This window comes from Chiloscyllium punctatum, chromosome 9 (assembly GCF_047496795.1).
Source record: "Chiloscyllium punctatum isolate Juve2018m chromosome 9, sChiPun1.3, whole genome shotgun sequence".
Taxonomy (NCBI): domain Eukaryota; kingdom Metazoa; phylum Chordata; class Chondrichthyes; order Orectolobiformes; family Hemiscylliidae; genus Chiloscyllium; species Chiloscyllium punctatum.
Window position 1 is genome coordinate 53,855,414 of NC_092747.1, and position 15,468 is coordinate 53,870,881.

At 37.9% G+C, this 15,468-nt stretch overlaps 1 protein-coding gene across 6 annotated transcripts in view; it reads left to right on the forward strand.

Moving 5' to 3' along the window:
- Nucleotides 1-15,186, forward strand: part of edar (ectodysplasin A receptor) — a 95,588-nt gene extending 80,402 nt beyond the window's left edge. For all 6 annotated transcript variants that reach the window (XM_072577540.1, XM_072577537.1, XM_072577535.1 and 3 more), the window contains 4 exons: nt 1,903-1,978; nt 3,658-3,814; nt 7,498-7,558; nt 9,993-15,186. In XM_072577540.1, the coding sequence (XP_072433641.1) occupies nt 1,903-1,978; nt 3,658-3,814; nt 7,498-7,558; nt 9,993-10,327 (629 nt within the window). In that variant the 3' untranslated portion in view covers nt 10,328-15,186. The remainder of the gene's footprint in view (nt 1-1,902; nt 1,979-3,657; nt 3,815-7,497; nt 7,559-9,992) is intronic.
- Nucleotides 15,187-15,468: the final 282 nt, after the last annotated feature.

Genomic DNA, 15,468 nt, shown 5'->3' on the forward strand with positions numbered 1-15,468 from the left:
GTTTGTATGCATGTAAAGACTCTTTATTTTCCCTTTTATGTTAGCTGCCAGTCTCTATCTCTCTTTGCCTTTCTTATTTCCTTTTTGCTTACCCTCTAAACTTTAATTATATAGCCTGGTTCTTATTTACATTACCAATCCGACATATGTCATATGCCTCCTTTGCCTTCTTCATCTTATTGTCTATCACTTATAAGGAAGGTATCTCTGCCTCTGCTTACCATACCTTTCCTCTTTGTGGGATTGTTATTTGATTGTATGTGAATGATTGCCTGCATGATGAGAATCGTGTCAGGAATGAAAAGCTTAACATATGAGGAATGTTTGAGGACTCTGGGTTTATACTCGATGGAATTTAGAAGGATTAGGGGGAGCTAAATGAAACATACAGAATACTGAATGGCCTGGACAGAGTAGATATTGGGAAGATGTTTCCATTAGTAGGAGAGTCTAGGACCTGAAGGCATAGCCTTAGGTTAAAGGGAAGACTTTTCAGAATCAAGATAAGGAGAAACCTCTTCTATGGTGAATCTATGGAATTCATTGCCGCAGAAGGTTGTGGAGGCCAGGTCATTGAATTTATTTAAGACTGAATTAGATAGGTTCTTGAGTATCAAGGGGATCAGGGCTTACAGGGAGAAGTGGGAGAATGGGGTTGAGAAACTTAGCAGCCATGATTGAATGGTGGAGCAGATTAGAGGGGCTGAATTGTCTAATTTCTGCTCCTGTGTCTTATGGTCTTTAAAGGTCAACTATTGTTTTATTCCAGTTTTGCCTTCTAATATTTGATTCCAGTGAACTGAGACTGACCCATTCTGATCCACTGAAATTGAGTATTTTAACTTTAGATTGTTCCTCAGCCTTTTTCATACTTAATCATAGAATCATCACTAAATCATATTTGCTGTCCTAATAACCCATAGATCACCTCATTCCCCAGAATCAGATCCAGCAATGTCTCATTCCTTAAGTGGGCCTGAAACATACCAATGTAGAAATCTCCTCAGAAGCTCTTCCCTCTATTTTCCTTTTGTGGTAATACTATCCCAGTCTATTTTAGGATAACTAAAGTCACATTATCAGGTTTATTAGAATTTGTCATTTTCTGTGCTTTGCTCTTCCATGTTTTTTCCAGTAGCTGACAGCCTCTTGGACAGAGCCAGCAAAGTAATTGTACTGCTTCATGATTAAAAATATTCTACCCATTACCTCGCCAGTCCATATTCTTTCTTGAGCTCTGTAATATTAGTAAATATACCAGCCGTTCATTCTACTTTCTCTTCTTTACCATTCCTTTTTATCCCTGGATTGGCTCACACACTTATGGGGTGAAAGTGAGGACTGCAGATGCTGGAGATTAGAGTCAAGATTAGAGTGGTGCTGGAAAAGCACAGCAAGTCAGTCAGCATCCGAGGAGCAGGAAAATCAGATTCCCGATGAAGGGCTCCTGCCTGAAACATCGATTCTTTGCTCCTCGGATGCTGCCTGACCTGCTGTACTTTTCCAGCACCACTCTAATCTTGACTCACACTCTTACCACCACTGATGCTGGTCATTTTCAATTGTTTAAAATCAGGTTACTCAGGGATGGAGGACTTTGATAAAAAAAATGAATACTAATCAAACTGCTGCAAGTTACCATTGCTGAACACAGGAATAATTCTTAAAACATAAACAATGCAAATTACAGTAATGTACATCAGACTTTTGGGGACATGTGGAATGAATTTGAGCAAAGGTTTAAGTGAAAGATCTACTTCGTAAAACAAGCACAATATTGGTGATAAGTTTTGTGTCTAGATTGACAATTGTGCAGAAAGTTTGCTCTCTGTTTTTAAATTATTTACATTCATATGATATCTTTAAGATCTTCAATCAATTTAAGTTTTATTTTTTTCACAGAAAATGTTGTAATATTCTCTGAGAAAGATGAATTTGATAACAAACTCAATGCAGTTCCACCTAAGACTGAAAAAAAGTAAGTTAATTTGCTTTGATTTTTGTGATCTGTACTTTTTATTAGTATTTTCTTTATTTGTTCATCGGATATTGGCAACTTTGGCAAGAAGGTGATGATGAGCTGTCTTCTTGAACTGCTGCAGTACCCGAGTGACAGGGAGATATGGGATTTTGGCTTATCAACAATTATAAAATGCCAATTTAAAAGTGACAGAAGTTAGTATGGTATGTGATTTAGAAGGGAACTTGCAGGGAGCAGTGTTCCTATTCATCTATTGCCCCTGTGCTTAGAGACAGGGGGTTTTGAAGGTGCAGTTGAAGGAGCCTTGGTGAGTAACTGCAGTATATCTTGTAGATGTGCACAGTTGCAATATGTACATCTACATGTTGGTAAGGGGAGTGAGTGCTGAAGGTGGTGGATGGGTTGCCAGTGAAGCTGTCTGTTTTGTCCTGGATGGTGCCAAACTTCTTGTATAAGTTTGGAACTACATTCATCCTTACACGTGGAGAGTATTCCGTCACACTAGTAACTTGTGCTTTGTAGATGGTGTACAGAAACTGGGGAATCAAGAGGTGAACTATTTGCAGGATTACTAACCTCTGATCTGCAGTTTTATATTTATATTTATAATGTATTTATAATGAAGATCTATTTTAATCTTTGGTCAATAGTAATACCCAGAGTATTGATAGTGGGGTTTCAGCAGTAGTACTGACATTGGATGTCAGGGAGCAACTCAGATCCACTTTTGTTGGAAATGGCTTTACCTGGAACTGGTGTAATGCAAATGGTACTTATCATTTGTCAGCTCAAGTGTGAATATTGTCCATCTGTTGCTGCATTTGGACATGGACCATTTCAGTATCTGATGCATTGCAAATGGTGCTAAACAATGAGTAATTATCGGTGAGCATCCCTAGTTCTGATCTTATGATGGAGTGAAAATAATTGATGAAGCAGCTGAAGGTAATGGGGCTAGGACACTATCCTGAGGAACTCCTGCACAGCTATCTTGTGGCTGAGATCTGAAGGAGATGAACCCTTGATGAGTATTTTGGAGATGAATGTTCTGAAATCCCATTATGAGGGAGATCAGTTCATTTGTGCATAGGTTTATTTAGTACTCATCCAATATCACCACAAGTAGGCCCCAATGCAAGGGAAATTTCAACGTTGCCTGAACATGTGAAATAAATGTTAATATATTTCTATAAAGAAACATTGAATACTTACATCCTTCATATATATCTATTCAGATAATTGAGCATTCAATAATTATGAAAATGTCAGAACTACTAATTATTTATAAGAGTAAGTCACAATTTGGGATATATGAAAACTGTGGAGGTGGAACTTTTGTAAGACCCTTAATATGTCTTTAGCCATACAGTGGTGTAACAACATTATTCATGAATGAGAGAAGTTCAACTGGCATATTTATGCTCAGTACCATACTGCACTAGCTCCTCCATGCTAGAATCTAAGTCTATTTTGAAGAATTCCAATATTTTAGCCTTGACTCTCCTTTTATCACTACTTGAACACATTTGAAGGTTGCTGTTCTGAAGAATAGTACATAATTTCTACACTGAGGTCCAGATTAAATAATATTTTCAGTTCACAGATAAGCCTGAATGGAAAATATGTATTTGCTCCAGTATTTCCTGTTGTATTCATGTTAACAATGTGTTTTCCAGTGAAAATGATGCATCCTCAGAAAATGAGCAGCTTTTGAGTCGAAGCATGGACAGTGATGAGGAAGCTGCATTAGACAAGCGGGGAATGTCTGATTTATGCCTCTTATCGTTGGTTCCTTTAACAAGAGATAAATCAGCAAACAACAAAGCAAGTGGGGTAAGATTTTCTACAAGAAAAAAAATGGATGTGGGATCTGAAAATCTTGTGCAGTACTCTAGATTCATATACTGTATCTATGAAAAAAATACAGGAGTAAAAGCAATCATCTGAACAGGCTGACTAATTGTCTTATAATAATTCATCAGCTACAAGATGCAAGCCTCATTAATCTTTGTCAGGCAATAGATACTGTACACTGAAGCTTGACTGCTGATGGAATCATAGAATTTTACATTACAAGAGGAGGCCATTCAATCCCCACCATATCAATAACCCTGACAATCATAATCATAGAGATGTACAGCATGAAACAGACCCTTTAGTACAACTTGTCCATGACATGCGAAAGTAATTTAATCCCATTTGCCAGCATTTGGCCCAGATCCCTCTAACCTCTTCCTATTCATATATCCGCCCAGATGCTTTTTGAATGTTGTCATTGTACCAGCATCCACCACTTCCTCTGGCAGCTCATTCCATACACACACCATGCTCTGCATAAAAAAGTAGCCCCTTATGTCCCTTTTAAATCTTTGTCCTTTCACCTCCCGTGAGGCTGGGGAAAAGACCTTGTCTAAACCCTCCAACCTAACTCAACGATTTCCACCATGAGCAGACTTTGTGAGTCATATGGAGATGAAAGAAATGAATAAGGCCTAAATACGTATTATGGTAAATACGTATTACTATGGAAAAATGCTAAAAACCATTACATTTGTGAAAGCTTGTTCAAAACATTTAAATTGCTTATACAAAGACTTCTATTCATAATGCTGTTTGACCTCAGCATTAAATTGAAATGGTCTTATCAAGTTTGGATTTCCCTCCTGTGTAAGTTTTACAACCCCTCCTCTTTGTCCTACTGGTGACAATGCAAGATTCGTCTATCCAGATACAACCCTTTTTTTTTTACTTTCTGCGGACTTTTCATAACTCAAAGATTGCAGATGTCACAAAACTTGACAGAATTGTAATGTGTCAGGAGAACTTCAGATGGACAAAAACACATTGGTGAGTTGATAGATGTCAGATGAAGGTCAATGTGAAGAAATGTGAGGTGACAAACTTTGGTACAAAGAATATGGAGAGCAAGTCTAGCATAGGTGCTAAAGTAAAGGATGTACAGGGACAAAGAGACTTATGCTTAGGACGCTAAAGCTACCAATACAGGTAGAGAAAGCTATAAATAAACCATACAGTATTCTTGACTTCATTAACAGGGACGTAGAGCAGGGAGGTTATCATGAACCTATATGAAACACTGGTTGGACCTTATGTGGTATATTGTCAGTGACTACATATTTTTCATGTTTGGGACTGTAAGCTGAACTGGAAGCTGGGTTGCTATAAGTGATATATCAAGAGGTTTTTGCAATTTGAAAATCAATTGTTGCATATTACTGAGCTGCACAATTGGAAGTTTCATTTTGGAACTAGTAAGGCAGAGAATATGAGGTTAAATGGCATTGAGAATTCTTGAGTTAGTAAAATTCCACCTGACAGCAGCTCTCAGACTGGTTGAGCTGCAGAACTTTAAAAAGCTGAAGGTGTCAAGAACATAGAGTGGAAGTAACATCCAGCTCTCTCTCTTCCCATGTGAGGAAAGACAGACAAAACAAGAAAGCATAAAATATACAATTCATACAAGAGCTAAGGGCACCTGATAAACCATCAAATCAAAGAACAACCAGTAACCTACAGACAATGGTTTATCATCATTCCATAATTCAAAACAACCATGAGAAAGTCTGGACTTTTGATCTTTGGAATTTTGTTTACCCTGTCTGTATTTTTTTTCCACTCATAATATATGTATTATCTATTTGTCTTTTATTGCTCTTGCAATTTTATATATTCTGTGATGGCTTGTGGAATAGAGTGGCATGTTCATTGGTACATTCTTCCCAGTTAAGTTGTGTCCATTTTGTGTACTAACCTGGCCATGTTATAATAAGGATGTGAATTTATTGGAGATAGCGCAGAGGAATTTTTTATGCAAATAGTTCCAGGAATGTGATACTTATAATAAAGAAACATTGGAGAAATTGGGACTGTTTTTTATTGGGAAGGAGACGCTAAAGGGAGGTTGAATAGAAGTTTTCAAATTCTTGAGAGTTGTGGACAGAATAGATAGGGTGAAACTAGTGCCACTCATAAATGTTCAAGAACCAGAAAGTATGGTTTTAATGTTTGTAAAAGAAGCAAATAATTAAGAAAAATATTTTAACATAGCATCTAATTAGGGTCTGAAATGCACTATGGAAGTGTGGTGGAAGCATTCCAGACCATATTGAATGATTATCCAAAAGGAAACAATGTGCAGGACTATGGTAGGACTGGCATAATGTTAACATTTGCACAGATAGCGCAGATAAAAAGGACTGATTGGCCTTCTATACCAAAATATGTAAAATTGATTTGGTAAATACTGTACCTTTCCTTCCCTTGAGGACATTACTAACTGCATTGATTTTTATGACAGGCACTTTTCCTGATATTAACATTAGTATCTACAGATTCTCTTGGTGATATTAAGTACCTGATCATTGAATGTAATAAGGTAAATACGTGTTGAGTATTGATTAGTCAATTGGACACAAATCTGTATAAAGCTCAGTTGGCTAGATGCTGGTTTGACATGCAGAATAATGTCAACAGCATGGGTTCAATTCTTGTATGAGCTTGGGTCATTGTGAAGGTCCTGCCAACTCAATCTTACTTTAACCCTTAGGGTAAACTCACCAGCTATCTCTGTCTGCAGAAACATGCAGAGCTTTTCATGGTTTGTTGGAATCACGGACGTGCATTATTTCTCTCACTACCGCCATTTCAATTAAATTCCTTAGTTTTCTGTTCAGTTGCAGTGCCCTGAATATGCTGTCTTATTTGTGTTTTATTGGCATCAGTTACATGTTCCTTATCAGCCCCATTTGAGTATATGCTCGGAGGTTTTGTCCTTCAGATGACATATTAAAACAAGTGGATTTCTGCAGTTCAGGTGGAATCTAAAGATTCCAAGGCATTATTTAAAGAAAGGCTGAAACCTTGACTCTTATTCAAATATATTAGATCTCAGGATATGAACGATGTGTCACCCAACCCTTGTTACCTCAAAAAATGTTAATGGACTTCAAACATATTATTGAGGTTCGATTATTGCATTCTTTTAAGGACCTTGAATATTTTTACCGAGTCACTTTCTTCAAATTAAAGACTCCCAAATTCTTCACAGTTTTGATGATGTGAATATGTTTGGTTGACTTATTTGCACTGCCTGCAAAAGCTTGACACTTACTGTAGTGTGGCAACTAAGATTGCATAAAGGGATGCATTGACTACCAATGCATAAAAGCCTCTGTGATGCAACCTTGACCACTTTTATACCACTGTTGAAAATGTGTTGCTGGAAAAGTGCAGCAGGTCAGGCAGCATCCAAGGAGCAGGAGAATCGACGTCGATTCTCCTGCTCCTTGGATGCTGCCTGACCTACTACGCTTTTCCAGCAACACATTTTCAGCTCTGATCTCCAGCATCTGCAGTCCTCACTTTCTCCTCGAAGACTTTTATACCACTGCCAAGGATTAATAGTACTTCCATATAGAGACAAATGTGACCAGTATCTGATTCTTAATCAAAATGATTTAAAAAAAAGTTGAATGTGGATTTTGTTAATTTTCCAGATACAGACGCGGAGGGAGAAGATACTTGAGCTATGCAAGAAAGTGTGCAGTTACACAGAAGGTAATGTTTCAGGAATTTACTGTTTCCTAACCTTTTCAAGTAAAAAAAAATTTTTAGCCTGTGAACTTTCCAAACCCAATCTGCTTCCATTTAAGAGGGGGTTTTGTGGTACGGTGGGGTCACCTCTAAGCCTCAAGCTTCAGCTTGAAGTCCCACTTCAGGGCTTGATGGCCACAGAAGCTGTAAATGACATTGCCCAATGCATTGATTTTCAATCTGTAAATCCTTCTCGTTTTCCTGTACAATGTGATAAGAGCAGGGCCTTTCTAGGTCAGCAAGAACCATCTGATCGCTGTAGTCCAACAGCCTCTCCATGTCACAAAAAGACATGCACATGCAGATAGATGAAAAGTTTTGATGACTGAAACTTTCAATTAGCCGTACAAATATATTAGAATATAGGTCCTGGTTTATATTAAGTAGAGTCACAGAGACCTACAGCATGGAAACAGACCCTTTGGTCCAACCCGTCCATGCCAACCAGATATCCCAACCCAATCTAGTCCCACCTGCCAGCACCCGGCCCGTATCCCTCCAAACCCTTCCTATTCATATACCCATCCAGATGCCTTTTAAATGTTGCAATCGTACCACCCTTCACCACTTCCTCTGGCAGCTCATTCCATACACGTACTTCTACGTGAAAAGTTGCCCCTTAGGTCTCTTTTATATCTTTCCCCTCTCACCCTAAACCTATGCCCTCTAGTTCTGGACTCCCCCACCCCAGGGAAGAGGCTTTGTCTATTTACCCTATCCATGACCCTCATGATTTTATAAACCGCTATAAAGGTCACCCCTCAGCCTCCGACGCTCCAGGGAAAACTGCCCTAGCCTGTTCAACCTCTCTCTTTAGCTCAAATGCTCCAACCGTGGCAACATCCTTGTAAATCTTTTCTGAACCCTTTCAAGTTTCACAACATCTTTCCGATAGGAAGGAGACCAGAATTGCACGCAATATTCCAACAGTGGCCTAACCAATGTCCTGTACAACCGCAACATGACCTCCCAACTCCTGTACTCAATACTCTGACAAATAAAGGAAAGCATACCAAACGCCTTCTTCACTATCCTATCTACCTGCGATTCCACTTTCAAGGAGCTATGAACTTACACTCCAAGGTCTCTTTGTTCAGAAACACTCCCTAGGACCTTACCATTAAGAGTATAAGTTCTGCTACGGTTTGCTTTCCCAAAATGCAGTACCTCGCATTTACCTCAATTAAACTCCATTTGCCACCTCTCAGCCCATTGGCCCACCTGATCAAGATCCCGTTGTAACCGGAGGTAACTTTCTTCGCTGTCCACTACACCTCCAATTTTGGTGTCATCTGCAAACTTACTAACTATACCTCTTATGCTCACATTCAAATAATTTTATACACCTCTATAAAATCACCCCTCAGCCTCCAACGCTCCAGGGAAAACAGGCCCAGCCTATTCAACCTCTCCTTATAGCTCAAATCTTCCAACCCCGGCAATATCCTTGTAAATCTTTTCTGAACCCTTTCGTGTTTCACAACATCCTTCTGATAGGAAGGACACCATAACTACATGCAAGATTCCAGAAGTGGCCTAACTAACGTCTTGTACTTTAACAAGTAATGCTATACGTTTAATGTAATTCTTAAATCTCTCCAGTATTAGTTTAAATTATTGCCACCTTTGAGAGGGATTTTTAAAAAAAACTCTCCAATCTGCTGAGCTAATTAATACCTTTGAATACTCACCAACTACTGAAAACTGAAAAACATCTCCTTTCTCTTCCACACCTCATTCCCAATTTTACTAAATTCCCAAGTTACAGTTCATCACATTCTTTCCTCATTGTTTGCTTTTTGTGCTCCTATTCTCTGAAGGGAAGTGACATGCAAAGGAATCTTGTATACAATTAAACATGTTACAAAACAGAATTGGAGCAAATTACTGCAGATGCTGGAATCTGGACTGAAAACAAAAAGTGCTGGAAATCACAGTGGGTCAGATAGCATCCGTGGAGTGAAAAGCTCTGATGAAGAGTCATAGAATCATAGCGATGTACAGCATGGAAACAGACCCTTTGGTCCAACCCGTCCATGCCGACCAGATATCCTAGTCATGGAGACTCGAAACGTTAGGTTGTTCTCTCTCCACGGATGCTGCCTGACCCACTGTGATTTTGAGCGTTTTGTTTTCAGTGCAAAACACCACACTCTTGTTTGCCCTCTAGTAGTTATATTTGATACAATTTTTTTTCTTTAAGAGATGTTCTGATGTTTAGGGTTGTTTCATTTAATTCTATGGATCACTTAATAATTTTGCAAACTTCTTGTGCGCATCTTGAAGTACTAGAAAATAGCAATGTTAGATTTAGGAGAGGGTGGCAGAACAATACTTTGTTCCTGCTAGTAACAAGTGATGTTTTATTTTAATCGATTACTATAATCTATAATTTCAGGGCTCAGCCCGACAGAACTACCTTTTGACTGTCTTGAGAAAACCAGCAGAATGCTGAGCTCTACCTACAGCACGGATAAAGCTATTGTGAAAACATGGCGTCATCTGGCAGAGAGCTTTGGGCTGAAGAGGGATGAAATAGGTGGAATGACAGATGGAATGCAACTCTTTGATCGTATAAGCACAGCAGGTTATAGCATCCCTGAACTGCTTACCAGACTTGTGCATATTGAAAGGATGGATGCTGTAGAAGCCTTGTGTATGGATGTTCTAGAGTGCACACAATGTGCACCAATAGCTAATCCTGTTATCTTACCCAAATGTGCAAATGTGTAGTCAGCATCTTGTAACAAATACCATGAAGTATTGTTTGAGTCCAGAATATGTAATTTGTCAGTGCTTACTAAGTGTTCTAATACCAATGAGGCAAAACATAATAGTGAAACAATAGAAGGAGGCTCTGTACTCATGCCTCTCAGTTTTAATTCAGGATCCTGACTGTTATGCTTTGTTGTATCCTGTTCTCAGGAGACATTATGCTAAGGGACAATGTTAACAACCAGCAGTAATTTGAACAAGTTAGCTTTAGAATACCAAAATGGCAGACTTATACCTATTCATTTTGTACTGCAATAACCATGAAACACATGAAAATTAAGCAGAAGCATGCTGACATACAAATATTATCGAACTATCAAACATCCTGACCTGGTCCTAGATTGTTTGCAGATTAAGGGACATCTGATAGCTGGGAGGCTTTCAAAAGTGTGGTAACGAGAGTTCAAAGTTACTCTGTTCCAATTAGAGTGAAAGATAAGGATGCTCAGATTAGAGAACAATGGATGAATAAAGATATTGAGGCTCTAGTCAAGAATAAAAAAATTATTAGATATAAACAACTGTGTTCAAATGAATCTCTTGAAGAGTGAAAAGAGTGTAGGGCATTCCTAAGAGGGAAATCAGTTTGGCAAACCTAAGAGATGGGAAAGATACTAAATGAATATTTCGCACCAGTTTTTAACGTGGAGAAAGAAATGGGGGTTAGAGAACTAAGGAAAATAAATACTGGTGTTTTGAAAACAGTTCACATTACAGAAGAGGAAATGCTGGAGGTCTTAGAAAACATAAAGGTGTATAAATCTCCAGGATCTGATCTAGTGTATTCCAGGACTTTGTGGGAAGTTAGGGAGGAAATTGTGGGGCCCCTCGCAGAAATATTTGTATCATCTATAACTACAGGTGAGTTGCCAAATGACTGGAGAGTGGCTAATGGTGTGCCTTTATTTAAGAAAGGATGTGAGGAGAAACCTGAAAACTACAGACCTGTGAGTCTGACTTCGGTGGTGGGTTAGTTATTGGGAGTGATTCTGAAAGATAGGATTTCTATGCATTTGGAGAGGTAAGGAATGTTTAGGGATAGTCAGCATGGTTGTATGCTAGTGAAATCATGTCTGACAAACTTGACTTGAGTTTTTTTGAGCAAGTAACTAAGAAGACAGGGTTAGACATTGTTTACTTGGACTTTAGTAAAGCCTTTAACAAGTTCCCACATAGCAATTAGTAAAGTTAGATCACATGGCACTCAGAAAGAGTTTTCCAGTTGGATACAAAGTTGGCTTAGTGGCTGGAGACAGAGAAAAATGGTGGTGGATATTTTTTCAGACAGGACGCCTGTTACCCAGCAGTGTTCCACAGGGATCAGTGCTGGATCTACTTTTGTTTGTCATTTATATAAATGATTTAGATGACAATATAGAAAGCATGGTTAGTAATTATGTGGATGACATTAAGATTAGTGGTGTAGTGGACAGTGAAAAAGATGCTGTAAAAATTACAAAGAGATCTTGATCAATTGGATTAATGTGCTAAAGTGTGGCAAAAGGAGTTTCATTTGGATAAATGCGAGGTATTGCATTTTGGTAAAACAAATAAAGGTAAGACTTATACAATTAAAAGTAGGGTCTCGGACAGTGTTGTAGAACAGAGAGACCAAGGGGTTCAGGTACATAATTCTGTGAAATTTGCATCACATATAGACAGAGTAGTTAAGAAGACATTTAGCATGCTTGCCTTCATTACTCAGACCTTTGAATATAGAAATTGGAGACATTATGTTGAAGTTGTACAGGAGATTCATGAGGCCTCTTCTGGAATACTGTATCTATTTCTGGTCTCTCTGTTACAGGAAGGATATTATTAGGCTAGAGAGGGTTCAGAAGAGATTTGCCATTATGTTGCTGGGAATGGAGAGTTTGAGTTAGAATGAGAGGCTGGATAGGATAGGACTTTTTTCACTGCAGTGTAGGTGGTTCAAAGGTGACCTTATGAAGGTTTATAAAGTAATGAGGGGTATAGAGAAGGTGAATGGCAGTATCTTTTCTCTAGGGTGGGGAATTTCAAGACAAGGAGGCATATTTTTAAGGTGAGAGGAGAAAGATTTTAAAAAGATCTTAGAGTGGTTCGTGTGTGGAATGAACTTCCAGAGGAAGTGAGGGATGTGGGTACAATTACAATGTTTCAAGATATTTAGGTAAGTACATAAATAAGAAATATTTGGAGGGATATGGGCCAAGTGCAAGCAGGTAGGACTAGTTTAGTTTGGGATTATGATTGGCATGGACTCAATGGACCAAAGGATCTGTAGCCATCTGTAGCCATAATCTGTGACTATCTCCCGACAGGTTTATGGACAAGTGTAGACCAATGCATGAGACAACAATGTAGGTGCACAAAAAACTAAAGTTGGATTCATAGATTGGATCTGGGGTCCAGTAGTGAGTTTGTTGAATGTTAAAAGCATGACCTTTAATTAATATAGCAAGAGAAAATTTGAGGGGCTTTTCTTTATATCTATTCTGGTGAACATTTCTAAAAATATTCTAAACAATAGTCAAAACAGCTAAATTTTGATGTACATTTTCAGAATTCCTTCTGTGCTCTTACAGGATTGAACTAAATGTTCCCATTGTAAATCTCAAGCTAAAGCAAGTTATTCCAAATAATTAGGCTAGAGAGGATTCAGAAGAGATTTGCCATTATGTTGCTGGGAATGGAGAGTTTGAGTTAGAATGAGAGGCTGGATAGGATAGGACTTTTTCACTGCAGTGTAGGAGGTTCAGAGGTGACCTTATGAAGGTTTATAAAGTAATGAGAGGTATATATGATAATAAAATGATTCTTTGACTTCTATTCACGGGCTACCCCTAAAGCAAATTGTTGTGCCCCCCATTCCATTAAATTAATGCAATAGAAAGGCCATAGAAATAATGCATGCTAGGTTTTAATTTTTTTCCCTTAGTACTGATGAATACCAAAATCACAGCATTAACATGGTGCTGCCCATTGTGCCCACAACAGCTCTGTTATCTAGTCTACCTCCATTACCTGGTGCCAATCTCCTGACTTATCCCCATATTCCTGCACGTCATTTCTACCCAAATAACCACTCCAAACCCTCCTTGAATGCCTCATTGAATCTGCTTTTACATTTCCAGATTGTGTGAAGACAAATTCTTACATCACCGTTCTTTGTTTGCACATCACTTTAAGTCGGCCCTCTCACTCTTGTCTCTGTTTCATTCATTTGTGGGATGTAGGTGTTGCTAGCTGGGCCAGGATTTATTGCCTAGTTGCTCTTGAGAAGGTGGTCATTCTTTTACAAGGAGCAGCAGCAGCTTCTCCCTATCTGCATCATACAATACACTCAGCATTTTGCAAACCTCTATCAAGTTTCCTGTCAGCCTTCGTCCCTCCAATATGAACAGTCCTAACTTCATCAATAACTGAAGTTTCCCATTCCTGGTAGCATTCTTGTAAATCATTTCTGCACTCTCCAATGCATTCACATTTTTCCTACAATGTTGGTGCCCACAACTTTATAAAATATTCCAGTTGAAGTCTAATAAACGTATTTCATATGTTCAACATAATCTCTGGACTCGTCCACACCATGACCCTATTAATAAAATTGAGAACACTATACTTTATGAACTGCACTCCCCACCTGACCTGCCACCGTCAGTGATCTGTACACATGTATATCCTCTGCTCCTGTATTCCTTTTGAGTTGTACCCCTTATTTTATACTGTTTTAAAACTGTTCTTCTGACAAAAATGCTTCACTGCACACATCTCTGCATTGAACCTCATCTACCAACTGTCCACCACTCACCACCCTTTTTAGAGTTCCACACTATCCACCTAACAGTTTACAATTCTTCAAATTTCCATGTCATCTGCAAATTTAAGATTTCCTCCTGCACACCGTGATCCAGATCATTAATATATATTGGGAAAAGCAAGGGTCCCAGTACTGATCCCGGGTAACTCCAGTACAAACCTTCCTGCAGCTCAAAAAATATTCACTGACCATTACTTTGTTTCATAGAATAATAATCAAATAGAATAAATAATTATATTAATCTCATATTTCAAGTAACAGCAACAAAAGTTATATGCAAGAAAGTGTGGTCAACGTGATGAAAGTTTGCATCAGATCATTTGGGAAAACACAAATCTGGAGCATTATTTTATAATATTGAAGCCTTCTTAACAAAATACAATTAAAAGAAAAGTCAAAGTAAAAGATTTCATTTAAAACTACAAATGTTGCTGTAAAGTTAGTGTTAAGCTCAGCATGGTAGTGTTTGTCATTTCACCCATCAATTATGTTTTGGGCATGCAAATTGAAAGATGTTGGAAAATTCACAAATATTTTAGGAGGATATAAAATTTCAATATATGGCAGCTGGCAAAACCTATCAACAGAACAGGTTATCCAAGAAATGTTAGGAGGAAAAACTAATCAAAAACTCGTAGGCAGTTGTCAAACTCATAAAACTGGTTTTATTTTTAAGATAAAGTACATTAAAATACTATTTCTAAGAACAGGACAGATAGGACAAATCTATTATCAATTATTAGAGTGTATATTTGAAACCAAGATTGCAATTTCTTTTGTTTTTCCCCTGTCATTACATAGGGACCAATCAGTATTACACATTTAATTTTTCTTACTTTTTCCCAGTCCTTTTTATCAGTAGAAAATTCCATAGAGATGAAGTTTATGTGCTGGTCTCTTGTAAACCACGTAAGTGGGGAATACATTCTGCAGACATACTTAATGTTTATTTTAACGTGTTCTTTTGGGAATGAACTGTATTTATAATTTATTCAAATGTACATAAATTGTATTATGAAACAGTAATAAATAAAATTTTACAAATAAATATTCAAATGGTTAATATTTTATTCCATCTCTAATTGCTGCCTGGATAATGTAGAAACAGGCTGTCAACCAATAAAATTAATTTCCGTATCACCACTGAAGTAATCAAATCACACACAAAAAAATCCAACTTTGCTGCTTTGTTTCACGTGATCTTATAATGGTAATAAGAAGTTGAATCTTTACCTGCTTGTAACATTAACATTTTTAAACAAAGCAAAGCTGTAATGAACTTGAAATGACTGAGATT